Genomic DNA, 22,668 nt, shown 5'->3' on the forward strand with positions numbered 1-22,668 from the left:
GATCTCGGGTTCGAGTCCTAAATATGAAGAAAATCTTGTTGAGAGTGTCGCTCGACTCCTGCAGTGTTTTATCCGAATTTAGTGAGAGGGCTTCGATACGGACTCTAGACACCAGATAGAAAAAATAAATTGGTGATGGCCATGGTATGAAAAGGCAATCAACATAGTTGTAGTCTTCATTAGCTGCACAAACATGAAATGATTGACAGGTAACTTTTTTTCAAACAGTTTGAAAGTGAAGTTTGTATTGTAGTTATTTTTTTTTTCTTTCTGGTGTATTGTAGTTCTTGAATTTGAGTAAATATCAATGTTTAAAATTAAAATGACATTATTTTTTTATGAATCCACCTTGAGATTTCAAGTTCAAACTTCATGTGCTAATGTTTTATTTTTCTAACCCCTTGGTAAAAATCTTGAATCCGTTGTACTAGCCGAGTATTGGTGGAATACCTTCACATGCAATCTAGTATATACGCGGTCCCTAAAACTATGCAATTTGTTAGTTAAGTATTTATTACAATGTGTCATTCGTTTTTACGTCACATTGATTCTATAATTTTAAAAGGGAAAATGGTCAAATATATCCCTGTATTATTGGAAACATTTTAAATATATCCAACGTTATACTCTCGGTTCAATCATACCCCTACCGTTATACTTTGGTACAAATATACCCCTAATTTTAACGGAAGGACACTTGTCAACTTATGAATCAAACAACTTAACAATTTTCTAAATCTAACTAGTTTTGACTTACTTTAAGTTATTTAAACAACTTAACAACTTTTTAACTTTAACTAGTATAGTTTAGACTTAATTCCAAGTTTGAGAAACTTGACGGACGATAGGAGACTTAAACCTGAGTTTTTTTTGTCTTGGGTAGCTAGGAATTAGAGTTTATTTATTTCTTAGCTTGGAATTAAAGTTTATAATTCCTTAGGTTGCATAGGCTTGTAATCGTTATATTATTTGAAGTTTATAAATAATACAAAGTGTTTCTTGAATTATTTATTGTTAAAGTTTCAAACTAATAGAAACACATTGTCTGTACGTGTTCCTTTGAAGAATTTAGGAGGGTAGAATTCCACCATATTATTTATTTTAACTTATTTAAACAACTTTAACTAATTTAGCTTAGACTTAATTCCAACAACCAACTAAACCACATTATTTATTTTGACTTATTTAAACAACTTAACAATTTTTTAGATTTAACTAGTTTAGTATTGACTTAATTCCAACAACTAAATCCACCACTAAACCACATTATCTATTTTAACTTACATAAACAACTTAACAATTTTAACTAGTTTAGATTAGACTTAATTCAAACAACTAAACCACATTATTTATTTGAACTTATTTAAAAAAAAAACTTTAATTTTTTTAAATTTAACTAGTTTAGTTTTGACTTGAATCCAATATCAAATTCACCAACTAAACCACATTATTCATTTTAACTTATTCAAACAACTTAATAATTTTAACTAGTTTAGTTTAGACTTAATTCTAAAAACTAAATCCACCAACTAAACCACATTATTTATTTTAACTTATTTAAAAGACTTAACAAGTTTAGTTCAGACTTAATTCCAACAACTAAACCACATTATTTATTTGAACTTACTTAAACAACTTTAAAACTTTTTAAATTTAATTAGTTCAGTTTTGACTTAATACAACATCAAAATTCACCAACTAAACCACATTATTCATTTTAACTTATTTAAATAACTTAATAACTTTCTAACTTTAACTAGTTTAGTTTAGACTTAATTCCAAAAACTAAATCCACCAACTAAACTACATTATTTATTTTAACTTATTTGAACAACTTAATAACTTTTTAACTTTAACTGGTTTAATATTGACTTAATACCAACAACTTAAAAAATTATTAAGTTGTTTAAATAAGTTTAAATAAATAATGTGATTTAATTGGTGGATTTAGTTTTTGAAATTAAGTCTAAACTAAAGTAGTTAAAGTTAAAAGTTATTAAGTTGTTCAAGTAAGTTAATATAAATAATGTGGTTTGGTTGGTGAATTTAGTTATTGGAATTAAGTCTAAATTAGACTAATTAAAGTTATTAAGTTGTTTAAATAAGTTAAAATAAATAATGTAATTTAATTGGTGAATTTTTAGTTGTTGGAATTAAGTCAAAACTAAATTAGTTCAACTGAAAAAAGTTGTTAAGTTGTTTAAGATCCCTTTTGGATTTTACTTTAATAAAGTAGCTTTTAAGTCAAAAGATAAAGTTAATTGAAATGACTTTTAAGTTAAAAAATAAAATGTAGGAAGATAAATTTTTGGTTTCCAACTTATTTTAAGTCATTTTTTGACTTACATTTTCAACTTTGACAAACACTTCATAACTTATTTCAAGTCATTTTTGACTTATTTTAAGTTATTGTTTGTATTTGCCAAACACTTCTAGAAATCAAAAATTCAATTCAAACGGGCTCAATTGTGATTTAATTGGTGAATTTAGTTGGTAAAATTAAGTTTAAACTAAACTAGTTAAAGTTGTTAAGTTGTTTAACAAAGTCAAAATAAATAATGTGGTTTAGTATCATTCTAATGCTCCATTTTTACACTCACCGATTGGTGCAACTCCATGAGCCGGCAACGGCATGGTGAAGGGACGACAAAAGAAAGCAATCAATAAGATACCACTGTCAGATAGAAAGCTAGCTGCAATTCATCAAAGGAGGCCAGAAAAACTAGCAGCAACTGCTGCATGGCAAAACCCTAGGTCACCCACCATTGTGAGGTCGACGCCTCTTCTCCTAATACGAAATTAGGTATCCGAAGTTCAGCGTCGAACCATAGCAACAGTCAGGAAGATCATGGAATGGACAACCAATCCCTGAAACAAACTCCTGCTCAGCATACAGGAGATCCATGGCCTATATTGTCCACAAGGAGTGCGGGGAAAAAAATCCCAGATGGGGGAAGTGAGATGCAGCCACTAGTGCTGGAGGAACAACCATAGAATGAAAAAGAAAAAGTAGCTTGGACAAATCTATTTCAGAAAAAGGGATGACACTGAATTTTATCGCACCAATGCTGCAGAATGGGGAGAAAGTTGGTGAAACTCTGTAAGGAGGAGGTGCAGTTGGAGATGCAGAAAATGAAAGCCTGCCCTGATCTTGTATGTAGTCGGTGCATCTCCTACAATTGCAAGTCTGGAGATATACATTCTGCACAATTGAACTACATCACTAAACATACTGTATATTATCACAATGATGGGTATTTCCGTGTACGATTTGCTAGCATAGATGATAGAGACGAGGTGCTATACTCAGGACCACAATGTTGAATAACAGGCTGATCATTTCGAAAACTTGGCCTCCAGATAAATAGGTCCTGCAAACTATTCCAATTTGGGTAAAATTCCCAAATCTTCCTTTAAACTGTTGGAGGATACAATCATTGAGCAAAATTAGTAGTGGTTCGAGATTGCCTTGTATGCTGATGAATACACAACTAAGGTAGCTAGAATCTCCTTTGCTAGAGTTCTGATTGAGCTTGATATAACAAAGGAACTCCCACTTTCAGTTAGAATGGAGGATCCAAATGGAAGAGTGTTTGATCATAAGGTGATTTATGAATGTACACTTGCATATTGTCCAAGGTGTCTCCAGGTTGGACATAAATGCACACCTAATGTACAAACCAAACCCATTGTTTGGAAGGATAAGTCACGAGCTCAAGAGTGGCAACCTTACCAAATTCTGTTGATCCTACAGGATTACAGTCAAATGAGTGCCAAATGACCCCGGTAGAAATGCACATTCCAAAAGTGAACTTAAGGCAGAGACAAGGGGAGCTGACCATAGGAAAGGAGGATGATAAATGGAGGGAGGTAAGAGAAAAATCTGCAGCAAGAAGTGTGCAGAGACCTTTATTAATGCATGGTGTTACTAGTGTGAATGATTTCAATGTGCTAGATGATCAAGGAAGAGAATAATGTAGATATTCTGGGGTGGTGATCACTACAACTTCACAATCGTTACCTACATGAAGCTAGTTACATGGAACATAATGGGGTTGAATAAAGTCTACAAGCAACAAGAGGCTCGAAATTTCATCACAACAAATAATGTTAGTATTTTAGTACTCATAGAACATAAAATAGAAGAGCAACATGTAAGCAAGGTTATGAGGACGGTTGCACCTGGATGGCCGTGGCTAGACAACTAGGATTATAGTGACATGGGAAGAATATGGGTGATAAGGAATCCTGCATACATTAATATTAGCTTGGAATCTATGTCTGCGCAATTCATACGCACTACACTTCAAATTAAAGCCTCTAGCCTCACATTTGCTTTTGCTGCTATATATGGTTTGCATACACAAGGTGACAGAATGGGACTATGGAATGATTTGCGGAGCATCTACATTCAGCAGCAAGAACCATGGCTTTCCATGGGGAATATAATGCAATTAGAGCAGTGGAAGACAGAGTGAATGGTGGTATTCCAACAGAATCTGAGTTGAGAGATTTCAATGAATTTTTAGAGGATGCAGGAATGACAACACTAAGAGCTAGTGGTCGAGAATATACTTGGACGAATGTCAATACATACAACACTATTGACTGTGGACTGGTAGATGCTTGGTGGATAATGACAATGGCCTTACATGAGCTCTTCATTATGGACCCCGGATGCTCTGATCATTCCCCTCTGAGTTTATATCTAGCACAAGATGAAGATACAAGACCGAGGCCTTTCAAGTTTCTTAATCATGTGGCTGGCCATGAGAAATGTCCTAAAACCATTGGAGAAGTGTGGACTAAGAGGAGGGGAAGGTGTAGAATGGCAAACATTTGGAGAAACCTTAAACATGTTAAGCAAGCTATGAAACAATGCAACTGAATTTGGAGGAGTGGAAGAGAAAATTAATAGTTGTAGACATCAACTTGCTATGGCTCAGGAAATATGAGAGCACCTGGACAACCTATGGAGAAAATAGAAGCTAAAAAACAAATAAAATTGCAGCTTGAGAAATGGTTAAATGTGGAGGAAAGTATCAAGAAACAAAAATCACGGGTGCAGTGGCTTAAATTGGGGAGATGCGAACACAACATTTTTTCATGCAAACTTGAAGCAAAGGTCAGCCCATAATAGGATCAACAGGTTAACAACATCAACATGGGTGGTGGTAACTTAGTATACACAAATAGTTAACGAAGTTATTAGATATTATAAATCACTCTTCGGGTCTTGTGATGAACAGCTGCCTATAGCCAATCCTTTCATAATGAAGGATGGAGAAGTACTGAATAGAAACCAACAACTGCTACTAGTGAAACCTGTATCTGAAGAGGAGGTGGTGGATGCTCTGAAGGGGATAAATGATCTGAAAGCCCCGGGATGTGATGGATTCAATGAATTATTTTTCAAAAAGGCATGGCCTATGATGGAGAAGGCATAGGGCAATATCATGCTACACTCTTCTTAGTAAGATTATTTCGAAGGTATTGACAAGTCGATTACAACAAGTGATGGAATGCCTAGTAGACAGGAACCAGTCAGCTTTCGTTCCTGGAAGACTAATCAAAGACAACATTATCCTTAGACATGAATTGGTCAAAGGGTATGGAAGGAAGAATATCTCCCCAAGGTGCATGATGAAAGTAGACATGCGAAAAGCATACAACTCAATTGAATGGAGTTTCTTGGAACAAGTGATGGAATGCTTACAATTTCTTGAACAATTGAAACATTGGATCATACAATGTGTAAGAACTGTCTCTTATTCCATTTTGATTAATGGGCATCCTAGTATACCTTTTAATGCTAAAAGGGCTTGAGGCAACTTAAGCACAATCCAGTTTTAACCATCAGCCAAGGTGTGCCAGGATGAATGTGATACAATTAAGCATTGTTGATGACCTGCTTTTATTCAGCAGAGGAGACACCATATTATTAACAATATTATTTGAAATCTTTACGACATTCTCGAAGGCTTCAGGCTTAGAAGAAAATGAAGATAAGAGCTCTATTTATTTTGGGGGTGTGGCACAAGAGATACAACAGGAAATAGTAAATATTTTGAGCTTAGTACAAGATACACTACCTATAAGATACCTTGGGATACCTCTTAGTTCCATTAGAACATCTATTATATAATTTCAAATTTTGATTGAAAAGATTAAGGCAAGGGCTCAAAGTTGGACATCAAGATTTCTCTCATATGCAGGACGGGTTCAAGTAATTAAAAGTGTGCTCTTTTAAGTTCAAATTTTTTGGGCTCAAATATTTTATATGCCAAAGAAAGTGATCAAGAATCAGAGGCGGATCTAGGATTTGAAGGTGCCACATTGTTTAAGTAAAGCGAGTCGGTTGCTTTAATTTTAGGTTACAATCGATTTATTAATATTTTTTTGATTTTTATAAACATATCGATTAAATATGCATGTTAGTACTATTTTCTTTTAGATACTAATTAAGCAATTCAATGTTTATTTTTTTAGGAATTAGTGGCTTTATTCGCTAAAACTGAGGAAAGAAAAGAATTTTCATACTAAAATTCGAGCTTTTATAAACTATCTAATAGTGTTAACTTATTATATCGACTTTATGTGTTGTTGCAAAATATAACAAAAAGAATACAAATTTTAGTTCGATTAGTCATCCTACTTACCAAGAACATTGGTGAAGATCGAAAGAACCTACAAATTAAAATAACTCTAGTAATAATATTCGCCATTTTTAAAAACTTTTATTTTTTTTAAAACTATTATTTAAATATATTCTTAATAATATTTATGTCACGTTCATCATTCAGTATTCCTTAATTGATAAAAGAATAAACATGTAACACTCATATCAAAAGATTAATAATTTGTGAAAGAGAAAGTAAAGAAACTTAAGAATCAATTATAGCGAATAAAAGTCTATTCGAATTTATAAAAAATACTAATTGATAGAATATGTGCCTTCGCTTATCATTCAATGGACCAGGTCCCTTGACACACTAATAAGAATAAACAGAAAGTTAAATGCAGTTTGAAACAACACAACGATTTTACGTGGAAACCTCCTTGCTTAAGGGAGTAAAATCACGACCTGTCTCACATGATTTTCAATCGTTTTCACTAATCTTGACAAGAAAAAGTGAACACGATTACAACAAATGTGAGAAGAAGTTTTTCATCTCAAGTTCAAGCAATAATATCTATTGCTTAACAAGCCTAAGTAGAAATAAATCTACCCACTAAGCTATCCCACTTAGACAACTTAGAATTTCAACACTACCCACTGGTTCCTTTATAGTTTCAGGAATAGTTTACAATGTAAGACCAAGAGAATATATTCTTAAACAACTACACTAAATTCTCCAGAGATTTCTGCTGTTGTTTGAATAATTCTGCCGTTTTGTTTACTGATAGCCTTTGCAAGTGTTCTTGAAAAATTCTTTGTCAAGTTATAAAAACTACTAATGATGTTTAGGAAAGTGACTTTTGTATGGACAAGTCACTTTCCTTAAACTCTTTGCCATTGGTTGGAGAAGTCTGACTTTCTGACGCCGTTGGGAAGAGTGCACCTACTTTCTGTACCTTCTCCAGCTGGCAGTCAACCGACTCGTCACCCTGAGAGCCTGGTACCTTTACAAGGTTCCTGAGTTTGTTTCATCTTCAACACTCAAGTAAGAAACCTGGTACCTTTACAAGGTCTCTAAGTTTGTCAAATCATCAAAACTGCAAATAACATTTTCCCCCTTTTTGATGATGACAAACAATACTTTCAGGAACCACTCCAGCTTTGTTCCCCCTCACTGTATTACCCCTCACGTTGTTCCCCCTCACTGTATTCCCCCTCACACATATAACTCAGCCATTTAGCTACTTACTAGTTTTACTTCCCCCTTTTGGCATCATAAAAAAGATATACAGTAAACCAATAATGTCAATAGTAATACCAGATAAGATCAAAGCTAGATAGCAATCAAACAACAAAGAAAAAGCATTCACAGTAGATTATAACTAGAACACTAGAGGAATAAGTTAACTAACATTCCACAATAACATTTAGTACATTAAAGTCAAACTGATACCCCAATAACACAAAGATAAGCCACACAAAAAAAGACACAGGGAAGGTTTTTTAACAAGCTAGGAAGGAGGAGGTTGATGAGACAGGGACTGGATGATGAGAGTGAGTCAGGCATTGGCAACATCGTTATCTTTAATTGCCTTCTCTTGCAAGGCAGTAATCTTGGCCTTCAACTCAACATTCTCTCTCTCCAGGGCTTGAACCACGGAAGTACCAGGTCCCTCAGTCTATGCAGTAAGTAGTTCTACTTTGAGTATGGCAATTTCGGCATCTTTACCACTCAAATGCACAGTGAGCTCCTCAACCTCATGCTTGAGTTGATCCTGATCTTCTATGAGTTGAGTTATCTTGCTCTTGGGATTGCCTCTCCCTTCAATACACTCATATTCGACCAGGGTACTCTCTGAAACAATTTGTTTCACCGTCCCAACCCTGCCAACACTGAGAGGAATTTTAAAATGCTTGAATACTTTTGTGAGAAAGTATCCGTATCCCATTCCGTGAATCCCTTTCCTCTCGATGACAATTTTGTAGATGTGCTCAAGCATAAGACCTGGGAATTCAGAGCTTCAAATCTGCACAATATCTTCATCACAAACAAGTCAGCAGAAGTTGCTGAAGTCCTCTTTTCAGTACGAGGAAGGAGAACTTTGTTAACAAATTCGAACACCAACTGGTACTCGCTCTTCATGACCTTCTTAAAAATCCCAGCAACCTTTGTTGTGGGTATCTTAGAAACCAATGACACAAACTCAGTAGAGTAAGTTTTTCCAATCACAGACCCGGTCCCTTCTCTAGGTACCTTGAGAATTTTTCCCAGCAGATACTCATCCAGATGTACAACAATGTCATTTACCCTTGTAAGGATACTCCCATCTTCTTTGAATTGAATGTTATAATAGAATTTGTGCACTTCTTCTTCATAGAGGATATGAGATTTTCAGTTGAACAGATGCAACCATGATTGAATTTTTACCATATCATGAAGAGAGTCTATACCGGGAAGATTGATTATTCCCATATCAAAGACTCTCCCAGCCAAGACGGCTTGCTTTCTTAGGTTGTCAACAACTTCCTGCATGTTTACACTCTCATCACTCCTGTTTTGGGCACCAGGTCTCTGTGATCTCTTCCTTTTTTCTGCAGAACTTTTCCTTTTAGACTTTGTTTTCTCAACCTTCTTCGAATCCTTTGACTTTTTGTTTCCTGACCTTTTCTTCTTGCTTTTCTTTTCAACTTCCTCAGAAGACAACTCAATAACATCAGACTCAGGCATTTTGAAGTTTGATACCTTAAAGGTTCTGGCACTTCTAATTGCAGCCATAGAACGAGCACTGGCCTTTAAGGCATCGGCCATCAATTTTTGAGCATCAGACCTAGTAGTAGGTCTTCTTATGGGGTCCTCTTCCACAACCTTCTCTTTTCCTTTCCTAGATGTTTCACCCTCTCTTCTCTCAACCTTCCATTTTAGGGGTCCCTCCTCACTTTCAGAGTCTGAGGAGTTGGAAGAAGGATACCTTCCAATATCTGGAGTTTTATCAAAAATGGGTTGAGTGTCTCTTACCTCTTCCCTCTGTAAAGCCTCAATTTGCTCATCCCTAGCCTCTTCCCTACTCATAGCAAGACTTTCAATAACTAGTTCTTTACTTGCTGCAAAGATGTTAGACTCAGACGATTTATTTCTTGGAAGGTCTCCTTCAAAAAGATTATCAGGTAGCATTTCATGGCAAGGACCAGGTCCTGTAGGCAAGCCAGGTGTATATTTCTAAGAACTTGAAGGAGCACTGGATCTGGACTCCACTGCCGAAGGAGAGTAGAAAGCGATGGGTTCTATTTCACTGAGAGCAGTGAGCATTTGTTTGGAGGTGGAAGAAGGATTAGACATTTTTGACTAGAATGAGAACAAAAAATAGCTTTTCGAAGAGAAAAAGGAAGAAAGAAGAACATATTTTGTTTTTTAACTTTTACTTGATTCCCCTTTTAAGCAGAAGAAATGTTAAAGGACGGATGAGAATATTAAAAAGGAGTAAAGAGGGTTTAAAAAGACTTGAAACGGTGCTAGGTCCGTAATTTGACGTGTAGCTTGAGGGATAAGCGATCTGACTAACGGTCAGAATGACCGATGACTGACACGTGGCATTATAAACGGTCATAATTTTCAGTTTAAAATTAATGTACAAATGCTAACCTGGACAGGCACCAGGTACCATAACATAGTTTTATCCTCATTACCCAGTTTTTCTAGTCATGTCTTTGCTATGCCAGTCCTTCTTGAAAGTATACCTACAAAAATGATCTTAATCCAGATATTTAATTATTCACACAAAGGATACATTCATTGCAAATTTAGCCATCAAGGGAATTCAACTGTTGGAAGCCACAGACATCACTTAGAGATCATCATATCCAACTTCAACCTATTTCTCTCAAATTGATCTTTATTGAGAGCCTTGGTGAAGATGTCTGCAATTTGTTCCTCCGTTGGACAATATGTAAGCATAATATTCCCCTTTTCAACATTGTCTCTCAGAAAGTGATGTCTAATATCGATATGCTTTGTTCTCTTATGGTGAACTGGATTTTTTCCCATACTAACAACACTAGTATTGTCGCACATAAGAGGAATAACTTTGATGTTTATACCAAAATCCTCCAAGTGTTGCTTGATCCATAACAATTGTGAACAACATGCAGCTGGTGCTACATACTCAGCTTCAGCTGTTGAAAGAGCCACGGAATTCTGTTTCTTGGTTCCTCAAGAAATGAGTGAAGATCCAAGGAAATGAGCCATTCCAGAAGTACTCTTGCTGTCAACTTGATAACCAGCAAAATCAGCATCTGCAAAGCCAACTAGATCAAAAGTGTCACCTGCTGAATAGAAGAGAACCAGGTCCCCTGTTTTCTTCAAGTATCTTAGAATACGTTTTGCAACCTTCAAATGGGAATCACGAGGACATGCTTGAAACCTGACACACATTCCAACACTATAAACAATATCAGGTCTGCTAGCAGTAAGATATAGAAAGGATCCAATGATTCCCCTATACATGGTTTGATTCACAAGAGGATCCGATTCTTCTACTACAAGCTTGGAATTTGTTCCCATTGGAGTCAAACATATTGAATTTCTTCAGTAGCTCCTTAATGTACTTCTCTTGACAGATTGAAATCTCATTTGATGATTGCTTGATTTGTAGACCAATAAAAAATGTCAGTTCGCCCATCATGCTCATTTCCAATTCCTTTCCCATTAATGATGAGAATTCTTCACACAAATTTTCTGAAGTAGCTCCAAAAATTATATCATCCACATAAACTTGAATAATAAGCAAATCTTGTTCTCTTTTGAATAAGAACAAAGTATTGTCTATTTTTCCTCTTTTGAAACCATTCTTCAGCAGGAACATGACAACCTTTCATACCATGCTCTAGGAGCCTGTTTCAAGCCATACAGAGCCTAATTTAATCGGAACACGTGATTTGGTAGCTCGACATCTTCAAACCCAGGAGGTTGTTTGACAAATACCACCTCTTTCAGATCTCCATTTAGAAACGCACTTTTGACATCCATTTGATACAGCTTGAATCCCATGAATGCAGCAAAAGCTATTAGAATTCTAATAGCCTCCATCCTGGCAACAGGTGCAAAAGTCTCATCATAGTCTATTCCTTCTTCTTGATTGTATCCTTGAACCACCAACCTGGATTTGTTTCTAGTGATCACTCCATTTTCATCGAGCTTGTTTTTGAACACCCATCTGGTGCCTATTATTGTTCTGCCGTCAGGTCGAGGAACCAGGTACCATACCTTGCTTCTTTCAAACTGATGAAGTTCATCTTGCATTGAGTTGATCCAATCTGCATCACTTAGTGCCTGTTTAACATTCTTTGGCTCAATAGATGATATGAATGCTGAAAATGCAACTAGATTTCTTGTTTTTGATCTAGTATGAATTCCAGAGTTCAAGGGAGAGATAAGATTATCAAGAGGATGTGATGAACTATGTTTCCATCCTGGTCTTTGAGCAGACTGGTTCAGCTGATAAACATGTTCTTCTTCATCAAGGGTGTCATCATTTTCTGGAGAGTTTGATGTACTCTGACTGGAATTCAGAATAGTACCAGGTACCTTATCACACTTTTCCACTTCATCAGCCTCTTCAGGTAAACTATGATTAAGATTATCATAGTCATTTTTCAACTGTTGTTCTGCATCAACTTCACTTCCTTCAATTTTCTGTGAATTGAACAACTTAATCACTTCATCTTCATAATTTAACCATTGTTCTTCAAGCTTCCATCTTCATCAAATACAACATGAATGCTTTCTTCAATGCATTGAGTTCTTTTTTTGAAAATTCTGTATGCCTTACTCGATGAAGAATATCCAACAAACACTCCTTCATCACTCCTAGGATCAAATTTTTCCAGATCATCCTTTCCATTGTTCAGCACAAAACATCTGCACCCAAATGCTCTAAGATAGCTCGGACACCTGTTGGTAACATGACATGCTGTGTTGACACCTTCAGCCCAGAAACTTTGTGGAAGATTTGACTCAATAATTATGGTTCTGGAAATGTTCACCAAGGTTCTGTTTTTTCTTTCCACTACTCCATTTTGTTGAGGAGTTCTTGGAGCAGAGAAGTTATGGCTAGTACCATTTTCCATGCAAAATTTATACAGTTTTGACTTATCAAACTCAGTTCCATGATCAGATATAATCCCACAAATCACTTGATTCAATTTAGTTTGAATCATTTTGAATAATACCACCAATTCTTCAGGTGTTTCTGCTTTTGATCTTAGGAATGTTGTTCATGTATATCTTGAGTAATCATCAACTATCACCAGAATGTATTTCTTGCCATTTCTGCTTTGAACCTTCAAAGGTCCACACAAGTCCATGTGCAACAGCTCCAGTACTCTTGATGAGGTCACTTGCTTCTTTGGCTTAAAGGATGATCTGATTTGTTTTCCTTTGACACAAGCTTCACATATTTTATTTTCAGCAAACTTCAACTTTGGCAGACCTCGGACCAGGTCTTTAGAAATCAGTTTATTTAACAAAGATGAGCTCACATGCCCCAGCCTGTGATGCCAAAGATCGGCAGTTTCATTTTGAGCACTAAGACATGTCAGATCATCTCCATGAGACGTTTCTAAGTTGGCCACATACATGTTTTTACTTCTGAAAGCAGATAGAATCACTTTCTTTGTGGTTAGACTAACCACAGTGCACTTCTCAGAAGTAAACTTGACTTCATTTCCCTTGTCACAAATTTGAGACACACTCAAAAGACTGTACTTCAACCCATCAACATGATACACATTGTCAATTGATTCTTCAAGAGATTTTCCCACTTTTCAAACTCTCAAAATGTACCCCTTCTTTCCATCACCAAAATGACCCCTTCCCTCAAGTGTCTTGAGTGAGAGGAAATTTTTGATGTCACCAGTCATATGTTTAGAGCATCCATTGTCCATATACCAATATTGACTGCTGCTTCTCTCACTCACCTGCACCAAGAATCACTTGCTTAGCTTGGGAACCCATTTCAATTTGAGTTCCCAGAAGGCAGACAAAGGAGTGATTAGATTGTATCTAGTCCAATAGGGCAGTTTTTGAAACTTTCTAACAAAGGACATTTGAGCAGAGACAGATTTTTTCTTTGAAAATCTATCAGTTGAAACAGGTTTTGGAGGACCAAGTCTCTCTTTTGATATTTTTTTCCTTTTAGCATAATTAGAGAGTCTTTCATGAAAATTTCTCCAGCTAGAACACTCTCCTTTTAAATGCCCATTTTTGCCACAGTGAAGACAAAACAAGTTGTCAGACACAGATACATACTTGCTGTGAGGGTTAAAAGGAGGAGTGATATTCAAACTTCCTAGGCCTTTCTTATTGAAATTACTCTGATTTGTTGCATTTGACAACAACTTAGAGGATTTTGTCCAGTTAAGAGATTTTTCAAGTTCTTCCTTAAATTTGACAGTATCCTTTTCTAATTTGTTGCTCTTCTCCAAAGACAATCCAAGATTTTTCTCAGTGTTTTTTAGTTTCAGTTTCAACTTGTAAACCATTTGACCTTCCATTTAGCTTTTCAGCTTCTTTAGTTATCTGATTCAACTGCTTTTAAGTTCAGTGTTATCAGACTCTAGAGACACCATTTTTGACATTTTCTCCTCCAGTTTAACTTTGTTTTCAGTTAATTTGTCAAGTTCAACATTCATAATGTCTCTTTCAGAGGTTAACTCAATTATTGAATCAATCATAACGTTTGCCAATGTTCTCAATTTTTTAAGAGAATAATAATTCAGATTATTTTTCATATCGAGAAGAGTTACCTTGTCATCCTCTTCTTCATTTTCTGTATGAGCCATGAAAGCAAACATTTCATTGAATATGGTTTCCTTTTCATGAACCGCCACCATAGACACATCATTTGGTTCATCAGGATCTTCTGAGTCACTTGAAGAGTCTCCCCATGCATCAAGAGCCTTTTTGACCACATAGTCAGCGACAACTTTTCGATCATTTTTTGCCGAGTACCAGGTCACTTCTCTTCTCTTTGTCACTTCTTGGTTTTTGATATTCCTTGTTTTTCAGTTTTGAGCAGAGGACACTCTCTAAAAAGTGCCCAACTTTTCCACACTTGTAGCAGGTATCATTTTGAGTAGCATTTCGAGGACCATGTGTTCCTCTTTTAAAACCTTTGTTATTTTCCCCAATTTTTTGAAATCTATTGATGAGATATGCCATATCATCATCACTGGAGTCTTCATCTGATTTGTACTTCATCATCAAGGACTTATCCTTTTTGACTTCCTTCTTTGATAAATCATGATTTCGATTCATCTCATGAGTCTTCAGATTTCCAATGAGAGCATCCATTGTTAGCACCTTCAGATCTTTAGCTTTAGTGATGGCATCAACTTTGCATTCCCAGGACTTTGGAAGAATTCGAAGCACTTTTCTGACTTGTTTGCTCATACTGATAGGTTCCCCAAGACTTCGCAGCTCATTAGTAATGGAGGACAATTTTGTGAACATCTTATGAGTGGTTTCTCCTTCCTTCATTTTGAAGTTTTCATACAAAGATGTAAGCATATCAATCTTTGATTCTTTGACTTGTTCAGTTCCTTCATGAGCTGTTTTTAAACAATCCCAAATTTCTTTAGCAGACTCACAAGCTGAGACACGATTGAACTCATCAGGTCCTATCCTACAGACAAGAAGAGTTTTTGCCTTGTAGCCCTTTTCTATCTTCTTTCAATCAGCTTCATCATATTTTTGTCTAGGCTTCGGAACAAGCCTGGTTTTCTCTCTATCGTTTTCTTCTATCATTGGAATAAACGGTCCATCTAGTACAATATCCCATAGTTCACTGTCTTCAGCCATAAGGAAATCATGCATTCTAACTTTCCACCAACTGTAGAAATATCCATTGAAACGAGGAGGTCTTGTTGAAGACTGACTTTTTCTAGATTAAGTGGACTAGCCATTCTAGAACAGATATCACTTCCTTGGGGTTAATCAAATAGAGAGTGCCTGCTCTGATACCACTTGATAGAATATGTGCCGTCACTTATCAGTCAATGGACCAGGTCTCTTGACACACTAATAAGTTTAAACAGAAAGTTAAATGCAGTTTGAAACAACATAACGATTTACATGGAAACCTTTTTGCTTAAGGCAATTTCAACACTACCCACTGATTCCTTTATAGTTTCAGGAATAGTTTACAATGTAAGACCAAGAGAATATATTCTTAAGCAACTATACTAAATTCTCCAGAGATTTCTGCTGTGGTTTGAATAATTCTACCGTTTTGTTTGCTGATAGCCTTTGCAAGTGTTCTTGAAAAATTCTTTGTCAAGTTTCAAAAACTACTAATGAAGTTTAGGAAAGTGACTTTTACATGGACAAGTCACTTTCCTTAAAATCTTTGCCATTGGTTGGAGAAGTCTTACTTTCTGACGCCGTTGGAAAGAGTGCACCTACTTTCTGTACCTTATCCAGCTGGCAGTCAACCGACTCCTCACTCTGAGATCCTGGTACCTTTACAAGGTCCCTGAGTTTGTTTCATCTTCAACACTCAAGCAAGAAACCTGGTACCTTTACAAGGTCTCTAAGTTTGTCAAATCATCAAAACTGCAAATAACACTAATAAATAAATAAAAATGAATGGAAGGAAACAAAATCCTTCGTATATTAATAAAATTGACAAAATAAAGAGAGATAGAAAAAAAAGAAAGAAAAAGTTCAATAAAAATGAGAAAAAACGGGGGAAAAAAGAAAGAATAAGCTGAAAGCTTCCAAAAGTTAATGTTATTATCGATGAGTATCGAACCCTTATTAGCCATGTGGCAAATGACCTGCTTTGCCAATTTGACTATTCACCATATTGTTTAGCGAGTGGCAAAGAAAATATATATTTACTTTCTTTTATATATATATATATATATATGTATGTATGTATGTATATATATATAAAGTTTTTTTTCGAGATCAGTGGGTGTCATGGCACCCCACGGGTACCCATAGATCCGCCCCTGTCAAGAACATAGAATCCATATGCAGGAAATTTCTTAGGTCAGGAGGAGTTGATACGTCAAGGAAAGCACTTATTGCCTAGGAAACATTATGCTGGCCCAAAGTTTTTGGTGGGCTGAACTTCCTAGACATTGCCACATGGAATAAGGCAATTGTATGTAAACTGTTGTGGAATTTTAGCAAGAAAAAAGACAAAATGTGGACTCAATGGGTGCATATATATTATGGTAAGAATGGATCCATATGGGAGGTGCAGCCAAAGTAAGCATCTTGGATGGTTCAGAAGATAAAAGTAGTATGAGGAGGTTGGATGGAATGAAGAGGAGATCTTGAGGTGGCCAATATTCTCTGTGAAGAAGATATTATATAAGGATGAGAGGGGGTTTTCCAAAAGTAGAGCGGAGAAGATTAATATGCAACAATGCAGAACCCCCAAGGTGGACCGTCATACTATACTTGGCCATAAATGATAGACTATAAACTAGAGAAAGGCTAATTCCTTGGGGAATAGTGTATGACTCAACATGTGTGTTGTGCAGTTTAGGGATGGATAGTAGTGAGCATCTGTTCTTTGTATGTGGGTATTCAGAAACATTATAGCTGACGATATTGCAATGGATGCACATAAACAGAGAGGTATGGGGGTGGAAAGAGGAAATAACATGGGCACTAATGCATTTTAAAGGAAAACATGCATTAGCAGAAATATTTCTAATGGCTTAACGGCATGTATTTATGCAGTGTGGCAGGAGAGGAACAATAGAATATTTAAGAACAAATTGAGGCCAGCTGGTGTTCTTATAAGAAAAAATGTCTAGGAAATTCAAACTAGAGAAGCGAGGAAGGCAAAACTAGTTGGTGCTTAAAGTAGTCTAGATTACTATCCAAAGCTAGTTAGAATGGTTGAATAATTTGATCTGCAAGGATGTGGCTATATAGATTGCATTTTCTTTGTATTTACATGACTCTTTGGTAATAACATTTGTTATTTACCAAAACAAAAATAAAGTTAACTAGTTTAGTTTAGAGTTAATCCCAATAACTAAATTCACCAACTAAACCATATTATTTTTTGAACTTATTTAAATAACTTAACAACTTTTTCACTTGAACTAGTTTAGTTTTGATTTAATTCCAACAACTAAATTCACCAACGAAATCACATTATTTTTTTTAACTTATAAATAACTTAATAATTTTTTAACTTTAACTAGTTTAGTATAGACTTAATTGCAACAACTAAATCCACCAACTAAACCACATTATTTATTTTAACTTACTTAAACAACTTAATAACTTCCTAACTTTAACTAGTTTAGGTATGACTTAAGTCCAACAATTAAATTCAACAACTAAATCACACTATTTATTGTAATTTATTTGAACAACTTAACAACTTTAACTAGTTTAGTTTAGACTTAATTTCAACAACTAAACCACATTATTTATTTGAACTTATTTAAACAAATTAACAACTTTTTCACTTGAACTAGTTTAGTTTTGACTTAATTCTAATAACTAAATTCACCAACTAAACAATATTAGTTATTTTAACTTATTTACACAACTTAATAACTTTTTAACTTTAACTAGTTTAGTTTAGACTTAATACAACAACTAAATTCATCAACTAAATCACATTATTTATTTGAATTTATTAATGGCTGTTTGGATTGGCTTTTGGCTTATGACTTATAGGTCATAATTCACAAGTTAGGATTTCTAATTTATACCAAACACAATTATTTATTTGAATTTTATTAATGGCCTGTTTGGATTGACTTTTAGCTTATGACTTATAAGTCATAATTCACAAGTTAGGATTTCTAATTTATGAGTTTTGGCTTATTTTTGTTATTTTGGCTTTAAAATAAGTGCGTATACACATTTTTTAACTTTACCCAAACACTTCAAAACTACTTAAAAGCTATTTTGGCTTAAAAACACCTTAAATAAGCCAATCCAAACGGGCACTAAAACAACTTAACAAGTTTTTCACTTAAACTAGTTTATTTTTTACTTAATTCTAAGAATTAAATTTATCAATAGATATATTATTTCTAAATATAAATCTAAGTGTCAACACTAGATTGACAGAAATCGATCTTGCAAGAAAATCAAATTTATCATCAATAGAATCAACTAGTGTTGATACTTATGGTTAACAAATATATTATTTCTAAATTTAAAGCTAAGTGTCAACACTAGATAGGAAACAAATCGATCTTGAAAGAAAATCAATTTGTCATCATTTGGATCAACTAGTGTTGGTACTTATGCTTAACAAACACATTATTCCTAAATTAAAGTTAAGTGTCAACACTAGATGAACACAAATCGATCTTGCAAGAAAATGAATTTTGTCATCACTAGGATCAACTAGTGCTGACAAATATATTATTTCTAAATTTGAAGCTAAGTGTCAACACTAGATGGACACAAATCGATCTTGCAAGAAAATCAATTTTGTCATCAATAGGATCAAGTATTGTTGGTACTTATACTTAACACACACATATTCCTAAATTAAAGTTTAGTATCAACACTAGATAGACACAAATCGATCTTACAAAAAAAATTAATTTTGTCATCAATAGGATCAACTAGTGTTGGTACTTATACAAAACAAACACTCGATAGACACAAACAAGTTATCACAAAATTAAAGTTAAAGTATCAATACTATATGGACACAAACACTTATATAAAACCGTTGTACCCGAACTTTAGAAATATAGAAGCACCAAACTTTAGCTCCTACTTTGATGAAAGAAGCAATATGATCTTGTATCAACTTTTGATGTTGAGTTTTCTCAGTTGCCTAGCACGAAAAGCACGAAAGGAAACAGATGTTAGTCAGCTTATTGAAAGTTTCTTTAACTCAAACATAAAACTCACAAAACAATAATAGATGGACACAAACACTTATATAAAACAGTTGTACTTGAACTTTATAAATATAGAAGCACCAAAACTTATCTCCTACTTTGATGAAAGAAGCAATATGATCTTGTATCAACTTTTGATGTTAAGTTTCCTTAGTTGCCTAGAACGAAAAGCACGAAAAGAAACAAATGTTAATCAACTTATTGAAAGTTTCTTTAACTCAAACATAATACTCACAAAATAATAATATAACGAAAAAATTGCATTTGTGGTTAGGGTGGTTTTGTTGGGGAAATGTCCTTTTCTGTTCTTGGTTATGTGAAGCAAAGTGTTATTTGTAGTTTTGATGATTTGACAAACTTAGGGACCTCATAAAGGTACCGGATTTTCTACTTGAGTATTGCAGGTGTATTGTTCGAAGTATTGCAGATAAAACAAAACTCAGGGACCTAATAGAGGTACCAGGCTCTCATGATGACGAGCCAGTCACCTGCCAGCTGGAGATGGTACAGAAAGTAGGTGCACACTTCCCGATGGCGTCAGAAAGTGTGACCCTTCCAGCCAATGGCAAAGAAGTTTAGGAAAGTGACTTGCCCATATAAAAGGCACTTTCCTAAACACTTCTCTCTGGTTTTTGCAACTTGATAAACACTTTTCAAGAACTCTTGCAAAGGCTAATACAAAGCAATGGCAGAATCATTCCTAGGACAACAGCAACATCTGGAGCTTTTCGTCTAGTTGTTTAGGAATTTATTCTCTTGCTCTTAAATTGTAAACCACTCTTAAATCTATAAAGGAATTGGTGTGTTGTGTTCAAAGTCTAGGTTGTCCAGGTGGGATAGCTTAGTGGGTAGATTGTTTTTCTACTTTGGCTTGTTGAGCAATAGAGGTCTATTGCTTAACGGTAAGATTGATAACTCTTTCTTACATTTGGTGTAATCGTGTTTCGCTTTTGCTTTTGAAGATTAGTGAAAACGATTGAAAATCCTGTGAGACAGGTCATGGTTTTACTCCCTTAAGCAAGGAGGTTTCCACGTAAAATCATTTTGTTGATTTTACTGCATTTAACTTTCTGGTAATTTTCTGAAGTAAAGTAAGGGACCTGGTCCATTACTCGTTAAGTGAAGGCATACATTCTATCAAGTGGTATCAGAGCAGGCACTACCTATTTGGTTAACACCAAGGAAGTTATTTTGTTCTAAGAATGGCAGCTCCACTTAACCTCCAAGAAGGTCAGTCATCACACAGACCTCCTCGTTTCAATGGACACTTCTACAGTTGTTGGAAAGTTAGAATGCACGACTATCTCATGGCTGAAGATAGCGAGTTATGGAATATTATACTAGATGGACCCTTTGTTCCAATGATGGAAGTAAAGGATGGAGAAAGGAATATTACTGTTCCAAAGCCCATGCAGAAATATGATGATGCTGACAGGAAAAAGATTGAAAAGGGTTTCAAAGCTAAAACTCTTCTGGTCTGTGGGATAGGACCTGATGAGTACAACAGAGTGTCAGCCTGTGAGTCTGCTAAAGAAATTTGGGATTGCTTGTTGACTGCACATGAAGGAACTGAACAAGTCAAAGAATCCAAGATTGATATGCTCACCTCACGATTTGAGAACTTCAAAATGAAGGAAGGAGAAACTATACATGACATGTTCACCAAGTTTTCTTCTATTACAAATGAGCTGCGAAGTTTGGGTGAACCTATAAGCATGACCAAACAAGTCAGGAAAGTACTTCGAATTCTTCCAAAGTCTTGGGAGAGCAAAGTTGATTCCATTACTGAAGCTAAAGACTTGAAGGTGCTAACCATGGATGCCTTGATTGGCAATCTTAAAACACATAAGATGAATCAAAACTATTATTTGTCAAAAAGGGAAATCAAGAAGGACAAATCATTGATGTTGAAGTATAAATCAGATGAAGATTCAAGTGATGATGATGATATGGCATATCTCATCAGTAGATTTCAAAAGATTGTGAGAAAGAACAAAATGTATAAAAGAGGAACAAATGGGACTCGAAATGCTGCTCAAGGAGATACTTGCTACAAGTGTGGAAAATCTGGACACTTCATCAGAGAGTGTCCTTTGCTCAAGACTGAAAACAAGGAACATCAAAAACACAGGGGTGACAAAGAAAACAAAAGGGACCTGGTACTTAGAAATAGAGATCGTAAAGCTGCTGCTGATATGATTGTCAAAAAAGCTCTTGCTGCATGGGGGGATTCTTCAAGTGATTCAGAAGATCCTGATGAGCCAAAAGATGTGTCTATGGTTGCTGTGCATGAGGAGGAAATTGTCTTCAATGAAATGTTTGCTCTCATGGCACACACAGAAAATGAAGAAGAGGACAATCAGGTAACTCTGCTTGACATGAAAATTGACTTGGATAAATATTCTCTTAAGAAATTAAGAACCTTGGCAAAAGTCATGCTAGATTCTGTGATAGATTTAACATCTGAAAGAGATGCTATGAATGCTGAACTTGAGATTTTAACTGAAAACAAAGTTCAATTTGAAGAGACAATGGCAAGAATGGTGTCTCTAGAGTTAAAAAATTCTGAACTTAAGCATCAGTTGTGTCAGTTTACTAAAGAAGCTGAAAAGCTGAATGGAAAGCCAAACAGTTTGTAAGCTGAAATTCAAGAAAATATGAAAAAATCCAAGACAAATCTCAGATTGTCACTTGAAAAGAATAACAAATTAGAACAGGATGTTGTGAAACTTAAGGAGGAACTTGAAAAATCTCTTAAGTGGACCAAATCCTCAAAACTGCTGTCAAATGTGACAAAACAGAGTAATTTCAATAAGAAAGGACTAGGAAGTCTGAACATAAGTCCTCCTTATAATCCTCACAGTAAGTATGTGTTTGTGTCTGACAATCTGTTGTGTCTGCATTGTGGTAAGAATGGACATTTGAAGAATGAGTGTGTTAGCTGGAAAAACTCATGTGAAAGATACTCTAATTATGCTGAAAGACAGAATGTACCAAATGAGAAACCTGGTCCTAAAGAACCTGTCTCAACTCACAGATTTTCAAAGAACAAATCTGTTCCTGCTCCTAGGTCCTTTGTTAGAAAGATTCAAAGTCTACCATATTGGACCAAGTACAATCTGATCACTCCTTTGTCTGCCTACTGGGAACTC

At 35.2% G+C, this 22,668-nt stretch overlaps 2 protein-coding genes across 2 annotated transcripts; one reads left to right on the forward strand and one right to left on the reverse strand.

The window, feature by feature from the left end:
• Positions 1-8,178: 8,178 nt before the first annotated feature.
• LOC138347680 (uncharacterized) lies at positions 8,179-9,956 on the reverse strand. Its single transcript, XM_069295983.1, has 5 exons — positions 9,857-9,956; positions 9,071-9,811; positions 8,671-8,989; positions 8,349-8,503; positions 8,179-8,267 (listed from the first exon to the last, which is right to left on the reverse strand). Exons 1-5 carry the CDS (start codon positions 9,954-9,956, stop codon positions 8,179-8,181), a joined length of 1,404 nt encoding a protein of 467 aa, XP_069152084.1.
• A 10,762-nt stretch (positions 9,957-20,718) lies between these two features.
• LOC138347681 (uncharacterized) lies at positions 20,719-22,155 on the forward strand. Its single transcript, XM_069295984.1, has one exon. It carries the CDS (start codon positions 20,719-20,721, stop codon positions 22,153-22,155), a length of 1,437 nt encoding a protein of 478 aa, XP_069152085.1.
• The last annotated feature ends 513 nt before the right edge of the window (positions 22,156-22,668 follow it).

The sequence above is a fragment of the Solanum lycopersicum genome, chromosome 3 (genome assembly GCF_036512215.1).
Source record: "Solanum lycopersicum chromosome 3, SLM_r2.1".
Taxonomy (NCBI): Eukaryota; Viridiplantae; Streptophyta; class Magnoliopsida; order Solanales; family Solanaceae; genus Solanum; species Solanum lycopersicum.

Bases quoted from the DNA above. Each gene is read 5' to 3' on its own strand.
- LOC138347681 (XM_069295984.1), top strand. From the start codon at position 20,719: ATGGCAGCTCCACTTAACCTCCAAGAAGGTCAGTCATCACACAGACCT.
- LOC138347680 (XM_069295983.1), bottom strand. From the start codon at position 9,956: ATGTCTAATCCTTCTTCCACCTCCAAACAAATGCTCACTGCTCTCAGT. The intron at 9,812-9,856 runs GTGCTCCTTCAA...GCTTGCCTACAG, and splicing joins GGCAGTGGAGTCCAGATCCA to GACCTGGTCCTTGCCATGAA. The intron at 8,504-8,670 runs GTTTGTGATGAA...CAGTGTTGGCAG, and splicing joins TCAGCAACTTCTGCTGACTT to GGTTGGGACGGTGAAACAAA.